This window comes from Cydia strobilella, chromosome 12 (genome assembly GCF_947568885.1).
Source record: "Cydia strobilella chromosome 12, ilCydStro3.1, whole genome shotgun sequence".
Lineage (NCBI taxonomy): Eukaryota > Metazoa > Arthropoda > Insecta > Lepidoptera > Tortricidae > Cydia > Cydia strobilella.
In genome coordinates, this window is record NC_086052.1 from 9,798,319 (window position 1) to 9,813,648 (window position 15,330).

The 15,330-nt window shown below is 37.4% G+C and overlaps 2 protein-coding genes across 2 annotated transcripts; one reads left to right on the plus strand and one right to left on the minus strand.

The window, feature by feature from the left end:
• Window positions 1–2,631: 2,631 nt before the first annotated feature.
• Window positions 2,632–4,570, plus strand: LOC134746069 (tRNA N(3)-methylcytidine methyltransferase Mettl2). Its single transcript, XM_063680290.1, has 4 exons — window positions 2,632–2,808; window positions 3,037–3,189; window positions 3,557–3,997; window positions 4,251–4,570. Exons 1-4 carry the CDS (start codon window positions 2,723–2,725, stop codon window positions 4,561–4,563), a joined length of 993 nt encoding a protein of 330 aa, XP_063536360.1. The 5' UTR covers window positions 2,632–2,722; the 3' UTR covers window positions 4,564–4,570.
• A 115-nt stretch (window positions 4,571–4,685) lies between these two features.
• Window positions 4,686–15,288, minus strand: LOC134746068 (cytochrome P450 CYP12A2-like). Its single transcript, XM_063680289.1, has 9 exons — window positions 15,168–15,288; window positions 14,965–15,083; window positions 10,317–10,453; window positions 9,447–9,559; window positions 9,230–9,346; window positions 8,858–9,136; window positions 6,781–6,940; window positions 5,543–5,752; window positions 4,686–5,080 (listed from the first exon to the last, which is right to left on the minus strand). The coding sequence occupies exons 1-9, from the start codon at window positions 15,209–15,211 to the stop codon at window positions 4,757–4,759; spliced, it is 1,503 nt and encodes a 500-aa protein (XP_063536359.1). The 5' UTR covers window positions 15,212–15,288; the 3' UTR covers window positions 4,686–4,756.
• Between the last annotated feature and the right edge of the window lie 42 nt (window positions 15,289–15,330).

Sequence of the window (15,330 nt, forward strand, 5' to 3'; positions counted from 1 at the left end):
GTAAGCAAAGCCTAAAGTGATTACAATGAACCTAACCTACCCCAATCTCAATTTCGCCGACCGGCAACGATGTAAAATGAGATTTGAGTAAAGATTGAGAAGCAAGTTTGAGTGAGATTGAGATTGCCTAGATTTTATTCTAGCTGTTATTGTATTTTATTTTATAATTTATGTGTGTGTTTTGTGAGTTGTAATTGCATGTCACTAACCTTATTTCATTCTAAGTTTTGTTGTATTTACTAACACTATATGGATCAAAATTATTCGAACTAAATAAATAATTGAATTGAATTGAAGTATCAATTTGAATAAGGATGTAGCTATTGTTATTTCGCGTTTCACAGCGAAAGCAAATACCTATTACCATAGAGTAACTTATACTAGAGCGGTACTGTCATAGTAAATTTTGTAACCCCAGTAAATTCACTGCCATCTGTCGACACACTTTAAAACTAAAAATGAAGATTTATAAAAATACGATAGAATGTATTTAAATATAGATAAATGATTTTTTTTATTTGCATTAATTATTTTTATGATTTTGACCCATGTTCTTTCACTGATATGCGTTAAAATTGTTAAATAACAAACGAAACCGTCAACGCCATCTATACGACTGTAGGCCAAAACTAGTAGCGCCCTCTGAACGAGAATCAAATTTATTTGATTTTCGAGGCACGTTTTTTCCTTAGACTGTATCCATCTATTACGGAGTTATATCTATCTTTGCTATTACCTACTTACTGTATCATTAGCAAGAAGTTTTAAATGAGCTACCAAATCGATTTTATGACGTTTAGGTAGTTTGATCAGAGTAGAGCATCGAGCGTCTTTTATGATGCCATTAGTCTGAAATCGGCAACGATTTTATACGGCTACTTTAAATGTGTACAAGCACCGTTGGAAGAACACAAATAAGATGTATTGTAGAATATCAGGTTTTTCGAGGGTACTGACAATTAGATTATTATACGTGTGACGACGAGCGAAGGAACCGACCGGTAAACAGCTATAATACGGGCGGGGACCGTATGATCCACTACGTCAGCTGATCTGATAAGTACAAGAATAAGCCCCATGGCACACGTTCAAGTGATGCTAATTTTGGAAAAAAGAGTAAAAAAAAATAGAATTGGCCGAAAGCACGAAAAAAAGGGTCACTTTCGGTTACGAAAAAAAGTGAAAAATACGTCATCTGAATACAAAGATAAGACTTGTGGCAACATATAGCAATTTATATGTAGATTCAGAAAACAATCGTCTGCCAGCTCGCAAATGGCCGAAAGTGCGTCTTTTAAGGTATCCCTGTACCCCTCGTAATCCTTTTCACCTAAAACTGATCAACCAAAACCAAAGACTCCGTCGTATTAAGTATATTAATAACGGGTCACTAACGTATTTTAAGTCGTAAAACAAACACAAAAACAAAACAAAACAAACAATACTCCGTCGGTCCAAGGTTAGTCTGACCTTGGCCGGTGGTTCGTTGCGACGAAATTAAATTTGGTGCCAAACCACCGCCTACAAGGGTGAAAACCAGCAAGGTCACCTCACGGTCACCTAGTAGAAAGAAATGGCCAGAAAATTGTAAATGGTATATAACCGCGAAAATCGACGTTCGCAAATTGCGGGCATCTTTCTCTGTCACTCTAAATACGCCTTCATTGGAGTAAAAGAGAAAGATTCCCGCAATTGGCGAATTTCGGTTTTCGCGGTAGGCCCCCAGAGCACATTAAAGGCTGGCGTCCACTAGGCTCGCCGAGGCGGATCGCAATAATTCGCCTTCTATACATTTACTATGAAACTGCGTCTGTTGACGAAGAGCCGCGGCGCGTCGAATCGAATTTACCATTCATATTAAATGTATAGAAGGCGAATTAATGCGATTCGATTCGATTCGCCTCGGCGAGTCTAGTAGACGCCACTACGCCAGCCTTAAGTATTCTCTATTTGCGTACAGGGAATGTTTGATTTTATATAGTATAGGTATATAAAATTTATGTAAATTACATAATTAGGTACTCACACCCGAACAACTCCGCCGACGGCGAAGTCTTCACGCCGTAAAAATATCTACACTCTACAGTGTAGAACGCTCTTCTTGTCCATAGTCCGGATTTTAATAAATTGACTATGCACTTTTTACATGTGTATAAATCTATAATGTTACAGCTTTATTCGTTTTACAGGGGCGGGAAAATACTATGTCAGTCCTTGGTAGGTAGGTATGTATTATAATAAATAAAATAACAAACAGTGAGTTAACGGTAACTCGTAACCACAATACAAACAATAGGAATGAATTCGTACACAATTTTTTTTACATGTCATTATGTCAGTCATGTCATTGGTACTCATTCATAAGATTCATACTTTGACTTGTCAAAGGACTGTCTCATTTCAAACATAGACAGAGAGACTTATACTATCTTTGTCTTACACTACTACTAGCACCCAAAAGAAAAGGATGAGTATAGTTTCTTTTTGTTCTTATTTACTGCCAATTTGGTTTGACCAACTATACTTGGCTGTTCTATTATTACAGCCAAGCAAGCGGCCAAGGCTAAAACGAGTAAACGAGTTGAGCTCAGCTGTCCTGTCACTGTCAGATATAAGTTTAGCCAAGTTGTCACTGTCAAGCTGCTAGCTGCTCTAGTTTTTTAGGTTATCTTCTAAACGCAATTCATTTTTATTTTTATACTATTCTGATAATACACATTAAATGGAAGATTCTGCGACTGATAAAAGGCCTCAGTTTGGGAACAGACTTCTAGAAAATGCTGACGATTTATTCAAACATAATGCGTGGTACAGTATTTTACAATTTATGTAAAAGACTCAGATGTTCTGCGAACAACATTCAAGATTTAGAGAAAACAAGACACAGGAAAAAGCCTCCTCGTGGTTCTAGATATTTAAACAGTAACAAAAAAGACATTGTTTATCTTTTCAACGCATGGTATATTTTTATCGTATTCACAATTATATCTTGTTTTATAGTATAAAATAATCATGAGATATTTATGTTTATTTCAGGGATAATGTTGAATGGGACGAAGAGCAAGAAAAAGCAGCAAAAGAAAAGGTGGAACAGAACTCCCAAGTTACATTTGTAGACAATGTTTTGAAGGATTTGGAAGAAAATGCTGATAAGCATTGGGATGCGTTTTACAGCATACATCAGAACAGGTAAACGAATAATTTATATTCCTTTTAATTACTTAGTACATATTTATTTTTACAAACTAGTAATTTACTATAATTTTACTAACCAGGCACTCTTGGCACTAAATGAAGCAAAAAATATTATGACTGGGTCAGTGATTATATATTAGGCAATATTGATCTTGTATTTATTGGCCAATTTAGTTTTGCATAATTGGTATAACTAATGCTTTATTTATACTTCACAACTAATCCTTTTTATTAATTTTGATATACTAACATGACAGATTGGTTGCACCAATTAGTCCAACCAATATGTAATAAAAACAGATATTGAATATGATTGGTGTATGAATTTGTTTTGAACTTATTTCTACTATAATATTTTTAGGTTTTTCAAAGATAGACATTGGCTGTTCACGGAGTTTCCAGAACTTGCACCGGACAACACTTCCGCGCCAAAGAGAGTTTTTCCCAACAATGAAACTCCAACCACAACTACACCTATCCAATCTGATGCCCCAAACCAAGTTGAATCTAAACCAGAGTCAAATAGCTCTGATAAACGGTACATATTTGAAATAGGCTGTGGAGTCGGAAACACAATTTTTCCTATTCTACAATACAGCCAGGACCCGAACCTGTTTATATATGGTTGTGATTTTTCATCAACCGCCATTGACATAATGAAAGAGACTGAGCTGTATGACACTAAGAGGTGTGAAGTGTTTGTTCTGGATGCAACTGCTCCTGAGTGGAATGTACCATTCAATGAAAACTCCATTGATATAATTGTGCTTATCTTTGTTCTGTCAGCAATTGAGCCTGGAAAGTAAGTTGGCCAAATTGATAATTATTCTTTACTGCAGTTACTTAAATAGGGTCAACATTTTATTTTGTTTCAATTACTATTAGCCACTATTAGGTTCCAATAGTATTTTTTTTTGGTGTTTATTAGATCTTCAATCTTGAAATTTAATAATTTTTTCATGTCATGAAATTTTTGCTTTTGTAATAATTGTAATAAATAAGGCAACTTAAAAATAATTAAAGTTATAAATAAAGTTTATTTTTCTGAATTTCAGAACTGCGTTAGTTGTTCAACAAATATACAAGTATCTAAAGCCAGGTGGACTAGTAGTTTTTCGCGACTATGGTCGCTACGACCTTGCCCAACTACGGTTTAAGAAAGGCCGCTGCATATCTGACAACTTCTATGCCCGAGGGGACAAAACAAAGGTCTACTTCTTCACGCAAGAAGAAATAAAGAATTTATTTACATCGGCCAGTTTCACAGAAGAACAGAATTTGATTGACAGGAGATTGCAAGTTAATAGAGGGAAGATGTTGACTATGTACAGAGTGTGGATACAGGCGAAATATAGAAAGCCTTTATAGCAGTAAATATATTTTTATTTTTATTATACATGATCCATTATGTAACTGTAATACCTATAGTGCATACAAAGCACATCCAAAATTTACAATTCATGTTTACTTTTGATTTTAAATCTTAAATCTTTCATAATTATCTGTAGGTATTCCTTATACATTCCATAAAACAATATTGCATACTTCCAATAATAGGTCATTAACCACTTTCAAATTTAAAGTAATACGGTTTCGCAAAAGTATTTATAACTTTCGTAACAACCTTTATTGGCGGGCCGTTCCAAATAACCTTTTGCTTTACCAATAACTTAGTAAGGAACACCTCAATCTCCAGCTCAGCAATTCTTCTGCCGATGCAAGAACGCACTCCTATTCCGAATGGCGCGTTGACCAAGGGATGAGCGTTCCCGTGGAACAAAGGATCTGTCTTTTCGACTAACCACCTTTCTGGTAAGAACTCCTTTCCTCGTGGGTAATATTTATCGAGGCTGGATAAGTATTCGTTTGGAGCAATCACGCCAATCTATAAGATGTAAATGAGTCATTAAATATTGTTTATGTAATATATCAGGAAGTAGGCATAAGATCTCACAACAAAAGATTAAAATGCATCTAGCAATATGTTTGTAGACATGACTAATCAGAGTAATCAGCATTGCTAACATTTTCTTTTGGATCTACACCGAAAGGACACAGTCACACCTGGAAGTTTCGGGGTTAATGGAAAACTCGTAAAACAGCACAATGCTCGTGATCATAGTCTGTACATACCCCAGGAGGTATCCTGTAACCAGCACCAACATGTTCCTTGGTTCATCTGCAAATTAGACCCAAATCCGAAACTTCCGGAAGGACTTCTTAATGTAGGCACTAAGCTATCGTCTCCACAACCCCTTGCGTATGTCTTAACTTGGCCATCTTGGAGCAGGGTTGGATAGCTTACACATAAATCATATGCTCAGCAGCAGGCGATCATTCTACGTACCCCGATAGGTATCCTGTAACCAGCCACAACATGTTCCTTGCTCGTCCGCCTCAGATTCGATGGCACCACGGCCCAGATCCGCAAGGACTCCTTCATGCAAGCCCGCAGGAACCGTCTCGATTCCCCAGCCCGGATCTCTTCCCGCAATTTATCCTGTGCCGGCTGATTGGTTGCCAAGTGGTAGAGAATGCTGGTTATGGTGAACGAGACCTTTAAATAAACACGAATACCTACTAATTAAAAATCGGCCATATACTCGTATAAGTATCATGTACATTACAAGCATAAGGTACCTTTGCAGCGCTTTGTAGGTACGTCTTTTTACTAAGAAGAAAAGAAGAGACAATAACTCAAAAACGACTGGAGCGATCATGTTCGCTATAGTTTTCATTGAAAGTATTTATTAAGCTTTTGTTTTACAATTTTTTTATATTTTTGGACCCATGGTTCAAACTCGGAACTATTATTTCCGAAAATATTAACTTTACCAAAAAATGTTTTTTGGAGACTCTTATTCGTTTTGAAAGACCTACTATAAGTATATCCAACGATACCCCACAGTATTCGGTCACAGCAAAAAAAAAAAAAAACATTTTATTGGAGGTACCCTAAAATAGCTATTTATGCAACAAGTGCGGAAAGTGTATCTCGACTCGTGTTCCTTTATACACTCGCACGCTTTGCTCGCTCGTGAATAAAATTCCACTCGTCGGAAATCATCTTTACGCACGTGTATCATACAATGTTTTACTATGCATTGTGCGAGTAAATAAAAAATATATCATGGCAAATAAATTTAATTATTAAAAGGAGTGTTTTAAATCGACACGAGTTGCGAATTACCTATTCGCACGTGTATCGTACAACGTTTTACAGTACATATGGCCCTTTAAACTTTCGACATATGCACGAAAAGTGCTCTTTTCCGCACTAGTGCGAGAAAGTAGCACCATATCTTCACACCTAACTTAACGAAATTTACAAATAAGAGCGACAAAATCAGTGCGTTACGCGCGTTTACCTAAACGTCGATCAGAAAAAAAATCATTACTAATTTAGTGAGTCTTGTTTTCAAAAAATTGATCTGATAAAAGGCAAGATAAGAAGACATGCTAATAGAAACTAGTACTTGTTATTTCAATTTGGTAACAAAAGGTACACCTTTTGTTACCAAATTGCAAAATTGCGACTAAAATCGACACCGGCCTCTTAATGAATGAATGTAGAAGCAATATTACCGTGTCAATTCCAGCCATCAACATTTCATTGGCCATCAGGATAGCTACTCTTTCGTCAATGGCTATCAGTTTTTCGAGGATGGACTTGTCTTCCTCTGGCACATCATTACCTCTCTCTTTAGCGAGTTTCTTAGCGTCCTCGATATACATTGCGCTTATACTGAAATACAAAAATAACTACATGACCTCCCCAACCCAAATTCCACAAGTTAGAGGACATTGTCATGGTTTTGAGTCAAAGTCACGGGTAGCCTAGTGGTGAGGGAAATACTAATTCGAAGGGTATGGTTCGGATCAAGGCTCGTACGTATGAGGAACTTAAGAGGAATGGGGACGGCGGCGGCTTTTCCAAACAAACGTAGTCCCCATTTTTAGAAAAATGGGGACTGGTTGTATGGAAAAGCGGTCGTCATTTGCTATTGCTTCAGAAAACAAAGGTACATACGTCTCCGAACAAATAATACTGCCTGTGTGAAGTCCCCGATCCGAACCAGGCCTCCTTCACTCGCTCAAAGCCACGCGCTATATGCCTACCGCTCGGCGTATCGTCGACGATATAATTGACAGAGGGCCGCCGAACGCCCGCCTGAGCGCTCGCACCGCACGTTTCCCGCGCTTACGCTTCGAAATGCCGAAACCACGTAATTATTGTGCAGTAGATGGGTGTAAAAGTCAAAAAACAAAAGAAAATTTGTCGTTTTTTTAGGGTTCCTTACCCAAAGGGTAATAACGGCACCCTATTACTAAGACTCCGCTGCCGCTGTCCGTCTGTCACCAGGCTGTATCTCATGAACCGTGATAGCTAGACAGTTGAAATTTTCACAGATGATGTATTTCTGTTGCCACTATAACAACAAATACTAAAAAGTACGGAACCCTCGGTGGGCGAGTCCGACTCGCACTTGGCCGGTTTTTTCATTTCCGAGAGACGAAGAAAGGTGAGTAGTATTTTAAATCTATCTTAATTTTGTCACTATTTATTTCTTTGAACATAAGTAGATAAATCGTAAATTAAGGAGTTTTTTGAGTCAGGTATTATAAGTGTTGTTTTTAAATATTTGATTGACTAATATAAAATATGGTTGATTCGCAACAGTCGTTTTATTACAATAATAACATAAGTAACAGTACAACCCTAGCGCATTCTTACGATGACGCGTTGGCACGTGGCTCGCGCGGCGAGCAAGGCAGTCTCGACTCTTTGTGCGCATACTTATGGTACATTTCTTCTCGTCCTGAGCAGTAGGTATTATTATTAAGATTTTGTAGGCTATTATAGCGTAGGTATTTTCGCTTTTGTATGGGAATGATGTATCTGTTACGTAGTAACTATTTATTAATCTGTGTCCGAACTGGGCTTTACCTAAGAACGGCCTGTGTATGTAAAAGGTACGGGAAGGTTTATAAATTATTATAAATGGCTTTATTATTATTAAATAACGACGACGATTAAACGATTTGACGATCGGTCTGGCCTAGTGGGTAGTGACCCTGCCTATGAAGCCGATGGTCCTGGGTTCGAATCCCGGTTAGGGCATTTATTTGTGCGATGAGCACAGATATTTGTTCCTGAGTCATAGATGTTTTCTATGTATTTAAGTATTTGTATATTATATATATCGTTGTCTGAGTACCCACATCACAAGCCTTATTGAGCTTACCGTGGGACTTAGTCAATTTGTGTAAGAATGTCCCTATAATAGTTAAATAATAAAGTCGTTTATTCCGAACAATCGGAACAATATAAATTACAATTGAATATATTTTATAATTATATCTCAGTGCGGTGTGCCGTAATGCATAAGGCCTACTCCAACTGTTTCCATTGGGCTCTGTCTGCAGCAACCCTCATCCAGTATGGCCCCAGAGTCAGACGAGTGATGTCAACTTTCCATCTTGTAATTGGATGGGCTTGCTTTCTAGTACAGCGTCTAGGGCACCATAGAGTAATCTGTTTGCTCCGTTTTTCTAATGGGCAGCGTAGCATGCAGCATGCCTGTCTATCGCCACTTTAGATGGTCAATGCGAGCAAGTACGAGAAGGTTTATAGCAAATAAAATAAAAACTAAATACTTACTCCCATTGCAAATCATAAGTCTTCATAAGCTTTTTAAAGTTTGGTGTCGCGATGTACTTCCACAAACTAGGTAAGAATTCTAACTTAAAGGACAGCTCAAAAATATCATTGGTACACTTTATCAATTGTCTAGCAGGGTGGTCCTCTTCGAGGTTGTCTTGAAGACAGCCGAGTCTTGTTCCAAGGCTGACAAGGGCCAAAGATTCCAAAGACCACTTTGTTATTTCGAGATCGAAATTGTTTTGAAGGTAATCGCCCTCTTTGCTAAGCCTTGTTACCCTGTAATGCAGAAATCGCACCTGAATGTTTGTTTTGGATGTACAAATATACCTAAGAATCGTATATAAGTACTTGTACATATAGTACTTTTACCTTTCCACCATTTCTTCGGCAATGTCGCCCAACCCTGGAGCGTAAATTTTCACCAGCTTCGGTTTGAGTAAAGCCGGATTCACCTTTGTCCTGAAATCTCGCCATTGAGGTCCTTGCCTAGAAGCATCATGGAACAGGTAAGAATATTAAAACCTAAGTAACTAATACTTATCCTTTATTACCTTTTTCTGAGGGTTCCGTATTTATTTTTACTTACGCTGACATTAAGCCAAAATAACCGCCAAATCTCTCTTTTCTCAACACTTCTCTGTAATATTCTATGGTCTCGAACCCTGGCCTCAGTGGATTATATTCTTCTGCTTTGTAAACCTTGAACCAACCGAAAAAAAGACAGAAAATCCTGTTAACGGTTTAGCCCTTAAATAGGCAAAAAACGCGGAAGGTCGTAAATTGCTAATGATTCTGTTTCACGAAAAATGTAAAAAGGCCTCTGGGCCCGCCCTAATCGCCTATCAACCGGACCGACACTTTACAAAATTCTTGATGTCGGTCGTCCACGGGCCCAATGTCTCCATTGCAAGCGCCGCAAACTCGTACTACTCATTCGACAAGAACGCGTATTTGCGGCACTTGAGAGTTTGGGCCTGGTCCGCGGCAGTCCCAGGCAGTAGTAGTAGATTGTCAACCAAGGGATGAAAGGCACTCATTTCTGCCGAGGTATGCTCTCACTGCGTTCAAGCGCCAATAGTCCGAGGCAGAAATGATGCCTTTCACCCGAGTTAAACACTACTTTTCATTTCGAATACGAGGAAAGTTAAATGCATGTGTTTTTTTATAGTATTTCTTGAGGTTACTTTCAATTAACAATTCAGGCAAAAGTATCGTTATTTATGGAATGGAGAGTCAAATATCAGAATCGAAATTGTATAACAAATCCATTTAAAATCAAAATTCTATTGCGTATCGTAAAAAAATAAAAAATCGTAATTCGAACGTAAAATGCTCTAGTGCAGACACGTATCATTTTCTGCACATCTTTTATAACAACAATGACCCTCTTTCAGAGCATGAGAAATGACGAAAATATTTGATTTACCTCAGTTATATTTACTTCTGTTATCCTTACCTGTTCAAAATGTTGCGGTTCGAACAACACCAAAAGTGTAGCCCTCGGCGCGATGCCCTCCAATTTCACAACTGGCCCATACTTCTTATGCAGTGTTTTTACTAAGTCATAAAAATTTTCCTTGTAACCAATAGCACCTGATAATCAATAGTAGATTGTGTCACAAGGGAGCAAAATGACATTTACGGCGAGGGAGTAAATTGAATCCTAAACGAAGCGAAGGATTATATAACAGAATCCCGAGAGTAGCGAGGGATTCTAAAGTAGAATCCTGAGCGTAGTGAGGGATTCAAGTGTGCTACGCCCAAGATGGAAATAATTTTGCTACCATATGATACATACTGCTTTTCACATCACCTATGAGTAATTATGATGTTTAAAAATATTATTCAAGCTAAAGAAATAATGTGCAGAAAATGTAAAAATAGTGTCCTAGAACAGAAAAGTGTTACTTTGATCCCTTCTAGGCGGGAAGAAAAAGCCCTTTTTTGAATTGGTAATGTGAAAAGAATATTCCGAGTTATTTTGTACATCCACAGATAATTTTTATATTGTTACTATTGTTAGCATCTACAGGATGTCTTTTATTATTAATTTATGTTAAAATTACAGCTCTCTAGCATTATCCAAGACGAAGCTACGAGGGTTCGAAAATACAGCGAAACGTGCCGAGAAAAGATATGCACTGCCTTTTGCCCTTTGTCTCGTCTTGGCGGGGGCACGGCCGTGCCCCCAGATAGTTGGTCAAACAAAATTTGCAGTAAATAAGAATAAAAAACACTATACAAGTGGGATAGAACGATACTGTCATAGTAAATTTTGTAGCCACAGTAAATTCACTGCCATCTATCGACACAGGATTAAAACTAAAAAAAAATTTTTTTTAATGTTTTTATATATGGATTTTTTTTTATATTTGCATTAATTATTTTTATATGATTTTGACCCATGTTCTTTGACTGATATGCGTTAAAATGGTTAAATAACAAACGAAACCGTCAACGCCATCTAGTCGAGAGTAGGCCAAAGCTGGTAAAACGTAGTGGCACCATCTGTTCGAGAATCAAATTTTCTTTATTTTCGAGGCACGTTTTCTAACAAAATAAATTCGCGATAGACCCGATTGTAAATGTGATTTAACCCTTGCACAGTCTGGGCTATCAAAATCTGTGCCAAACTTAGCTTGGTCTAACTCTACTGTTTTTGTTATAAAAACAAGAGATTAATTTTTCATTTCAAAATTAAACTCGTAGTTTCATTATCTGTACCTATAGTTTGTCAAAGGACTCTCTCATTTCAAACATAGACAAAGAGAATCATACTATCTTTGTCTTACATTAGAACCAGCACCCAAAAGAAAAGGATGAGTATAGTTTTTTTTTGTTCTTATTTACTGACAAGATTTGCTTGACCAACTATATGTCGCCAGTCGCCGAGTAGCCTCCAACGAGATGGAGCGACGACCTGGTGAAGGTCGCGGGAATTCGGTGGATGCGAGCGGCACAGGATCGGTCGGAGTGGCGACTGGCGAGCCTTGGGGGAGGCCTATGTCCAGCAGTGGACGTCTATCGGCTGACATGATGATGATGATGATGAGTATGAACTATATGTCACATGACCGAAAACGCAGACCGCGTTACCATTCCATTTATCAGCATTCATTTTCATTTTTGGGTTCCGTACCCAAAGGGTCAAATATCAGAATCGAAATTGTATAACAAATCCATTTAAAATCAAAATTCTATTGCGTATCGTAAAAAAATAAAAAATCGTAATTCGAACGTAAAATGCTCTAGTGCAGACACGTATCATTTTCTGCACATCTTTTATAACAACAATGACCCTCTTTCAGAGCATGAGAAATGACGAAAATATTTGATTTACCTCAGTTATATTTACTTCTGTTATCCTTACCTGTTCAAAATGTTGCGGTTCGAACAACACCAAAAGTGTAGCCCTCGGCGCGAGAGACAAAAGTTGAATGGATAACGAACGAAATACTTAACCTTATGGAACAAAGAAGACAGTTTAAGGAAACAGATAAAGATAGATACGCTCAAATAGACAGACAAATCCGAACCAAGATCAGAGAATCCAGAGATAAGTGTTTGAACGAAGAATGTAATAAGATAGAGATGATGGAAAAGAAGAGAGATAGTTTTAATTTACACAAAAAAGTTAAAGAATTCACAAATACCCATAGAAAAGTAATTACAGGAAAACTTACAAATACCCAAAACAAATTACTCATAGATAAAGAAAAACAATGTCAAGCATGGGAACTGTACATCAAACAGCTATTCGGAGACGAAAGAGGAGAGCTTGTTACGGTAAACACAAATAGACAAGAATTTTTGGAAGGTCCTCCAATCCTAAAAGCTGAAATAGAAAAGGCAATCAATACCATGAAGGACGGAAAAGCTGTTGGACCCGATGGTATATACTCGGAAATGTTAAAGTTATTGGATGAGACAAGCATGCAAATTTTAGTTAGACTTTACAATGACATTTACGACACAGGACAGCTTCCAGAAGATTGGCTCAAATCCACATTCCTCCCATTACCCAAGAAAGTGAACGCAAAAACATGCGGAGATCATAGATTAATAAGCCTTATGAGTCATGCACTAAAAGTATTTCTGAAAATCTTACACATGAGAATTTACAATAAAATAGATAAAAATATATCAGAAACTCAGTTTGGATTCAGAAGCGGGTTGGGAACGCGAGAGGCTTTAGTAGCAGTGCAGGTCTTGATTCAGAACAGCTTGGAATTCAGCAAAGATGTCTACGCATGCTTTATTGACTTTGAAAAGGCATTCGACAACGTGAAACATGACAAACTAATGCAAATACTCAATAAAACGGAAGTAGACGGCAAGGATCAAAGAATCATCAGGAACCTGTACTGGAATCAAACAGCCAACATAAAATTAGGAACATCAAGCACGAGCGACCTCAATATCCTAAAAGGTGTAAGACAAGGTTGTATTCTGTCACCGCTGTTGTTCAACCTTTATTCAGAATCTATATTTCAAGAAGCTTTCGAAAACGTGAAAACTGGTATCATAGTCAACGGAACGACAGTTAACAACCTCAGATATGCCGATGATACCGTTATTCTTGCCCACTCACTGGACGAACTTCAGCAGCTACTAGATCGTCTCAACTCTGTAGTAGAAGAATACGGCCTCAGAATGAATATAGCGAAGACCAAATGCATGATTGTGGGTAAGAATGTAACTGAACCGACCTCATTGACTATAAACGGTAATATAATAGAAAGAGTTAAATGTTATAAATATTTGGGTAGCTCACTTAATGAGAAATGGGATCCAGAAAAAGAAATACGCATCAGAATAGAAATTGCCAGAAGTACGTTCATGAAAATGAAGAAACTTTACACAAATAAGGATATTAACTTAAAGTTACGATGGCGCATGGTCAAATGCTACGTGCTGTCGATATTTCTCTATGGTGTCGAAGGGTGGACCATTAATAAGATTATGGAGGCTAAGATCAATGCATTCGAAATGTGGTTATACCGAAGAATGTTAAAAATTTCCTGGAGAGACAAAGTTTCAAACATTGAAGTTCTGAATAGAATGAACAAAAAACTTGAACTTTTGACCACCGTAAAGACAAGGAAAACCTCATATTTTGGACATATCTATAGACACGACAAGTATAACATAATTCGTAACATCTTGGAAGGGAAAATCGACGGCAAAAGGAGCAGAGGAAGGAGAAAGCTAACCTGGATAGACAACATTAAAAGCTGGTCCAATATTAATGACACTGCCAGTTTGTCTAGACTGGCACAGGATAGAACCAAGTTCCGTAAGATGGTCGCCGACATCCGCTGAGGATATGGCACAGCAAGAAGAAGAAGACCCAAAGGGTAAAAACGGGACCCTATTACTAAGACTCCTCTGTCCGTCTGTCTGTCTGTCACCAGGCTGTATCTCATGACCCGTGATAGCTAGACAATTTGAAAATTTCACAGATGATGTAGTATCTACTAGTTTTTCTAAGGACTGTCTCATTTCAAACATAGACAGAGAATCATACTATCTTTGTCTTACATTAGTATTAGCACCCAAAAGAAAAGGATGAGTATATACATAGTTTTTTTCTTCTTATTTACTGACAATTTGGTTTGACCAACTATATTTCTGTTACCACCGCTATAACAACAAATATGTACTAAAAAGTACAGAATCCTCGGTGGGCGAGTCCGACTCGCACTTGTCTGGTTTTTCTCATGAGTGACGTCACTATAGTAGAAACAACTGTTAAATTTTTTAATTGCAACAACGGCGAAAAGTTTGCGCTATTACTAATTACTAATGATATTATTAATATCCCAAGAATGGCGACTGCCATTTTGGCGCGAACATTTATTTAAAAAAAAAAACAGGAAAAAAATAAGTACCAGTGTACCAGTTTAATTGGCTATTGAAGCTATAGCTGGTCAAGCAAATCTTGTCAGTACAAAAAGGCGGCAAATTTAAAAAATGTAGGCGCGAGAGATATCGTCCCATAGAAAATTTGAATTTTGCGCCTTTTTCTACTGACAAGATTTGCTTGACCAGCTATATATGAATATTTATAAATATATTTAAACAAAATGGAATAGCCTACTTACCTACGAATGGTAAAAAATGATGCAGGCCGCCTATTATTGGAACCTTAGAGATACCCGGAATCTCTTCAAGAGGTTTTATTGAATCCGAAGCAACAGAAACAGTACGAATACTTTGATATCTAGAACATAAACAAAACAACATTTGGTAATACCAAATGAAAATACACGTGGATGTACCTACCTTATGTACGTTGTTTTCCTACCTGCTTTGATTTCGAAGATAAAATAACGGACGTAATTTCTTCATTTTTCTGACTCAACTTGTAATCACTTCTAAAATATTCTAAATCAAGAATTCAGTATTCCATCGCTGTTCAATAATCATTGTCCATATCATTGCGTCTCACTCTCTCATTAAGCTAAATG

Coding starts and splice junctions, on each gene's coding strand:
- LOC134746069 (XM_063680290.1), top strand. CDS start 2,723: ATGGAAGATTCTGCGACTGATAAAAGGCCTCAGTTTGGGAACAGACTT. Junction 2,809..3,036: donor TTATTCAAACATAATGCGTG/GTACAGTATTTT, acceptor TGTTTATTTCAG/GGATAATGTTGAATGGGACG. Junction 3,998..4,250: donor TCAGCAATTGAGCCTGGAAA/GTAAGTTGGCCA, acceptor TCTGAATTTCAG/AACTGCGTTAGTTGTTCAAC.
- LOC134746068 (XM_063680289.1), bottom strand. CDS start 15,211: ATGAAGAAATTACGTCCGTTATTTTATCTTCGAAATCAAAGCAG. Junction 9,347..9,446: donor TATTTTGGCTTAATGTCAGC/GTAAGTAAAAAT, acceptor TGATGCTTCTAG/GCAAGGACCTCAATGGCGAG. Junction 6,941..8,857: donor ACTTATGATTTGCAATGGGA/GTAAGTATTTAG, acceptor TTTGTATTTCAG/TATAAGCGCAATGTATATCG.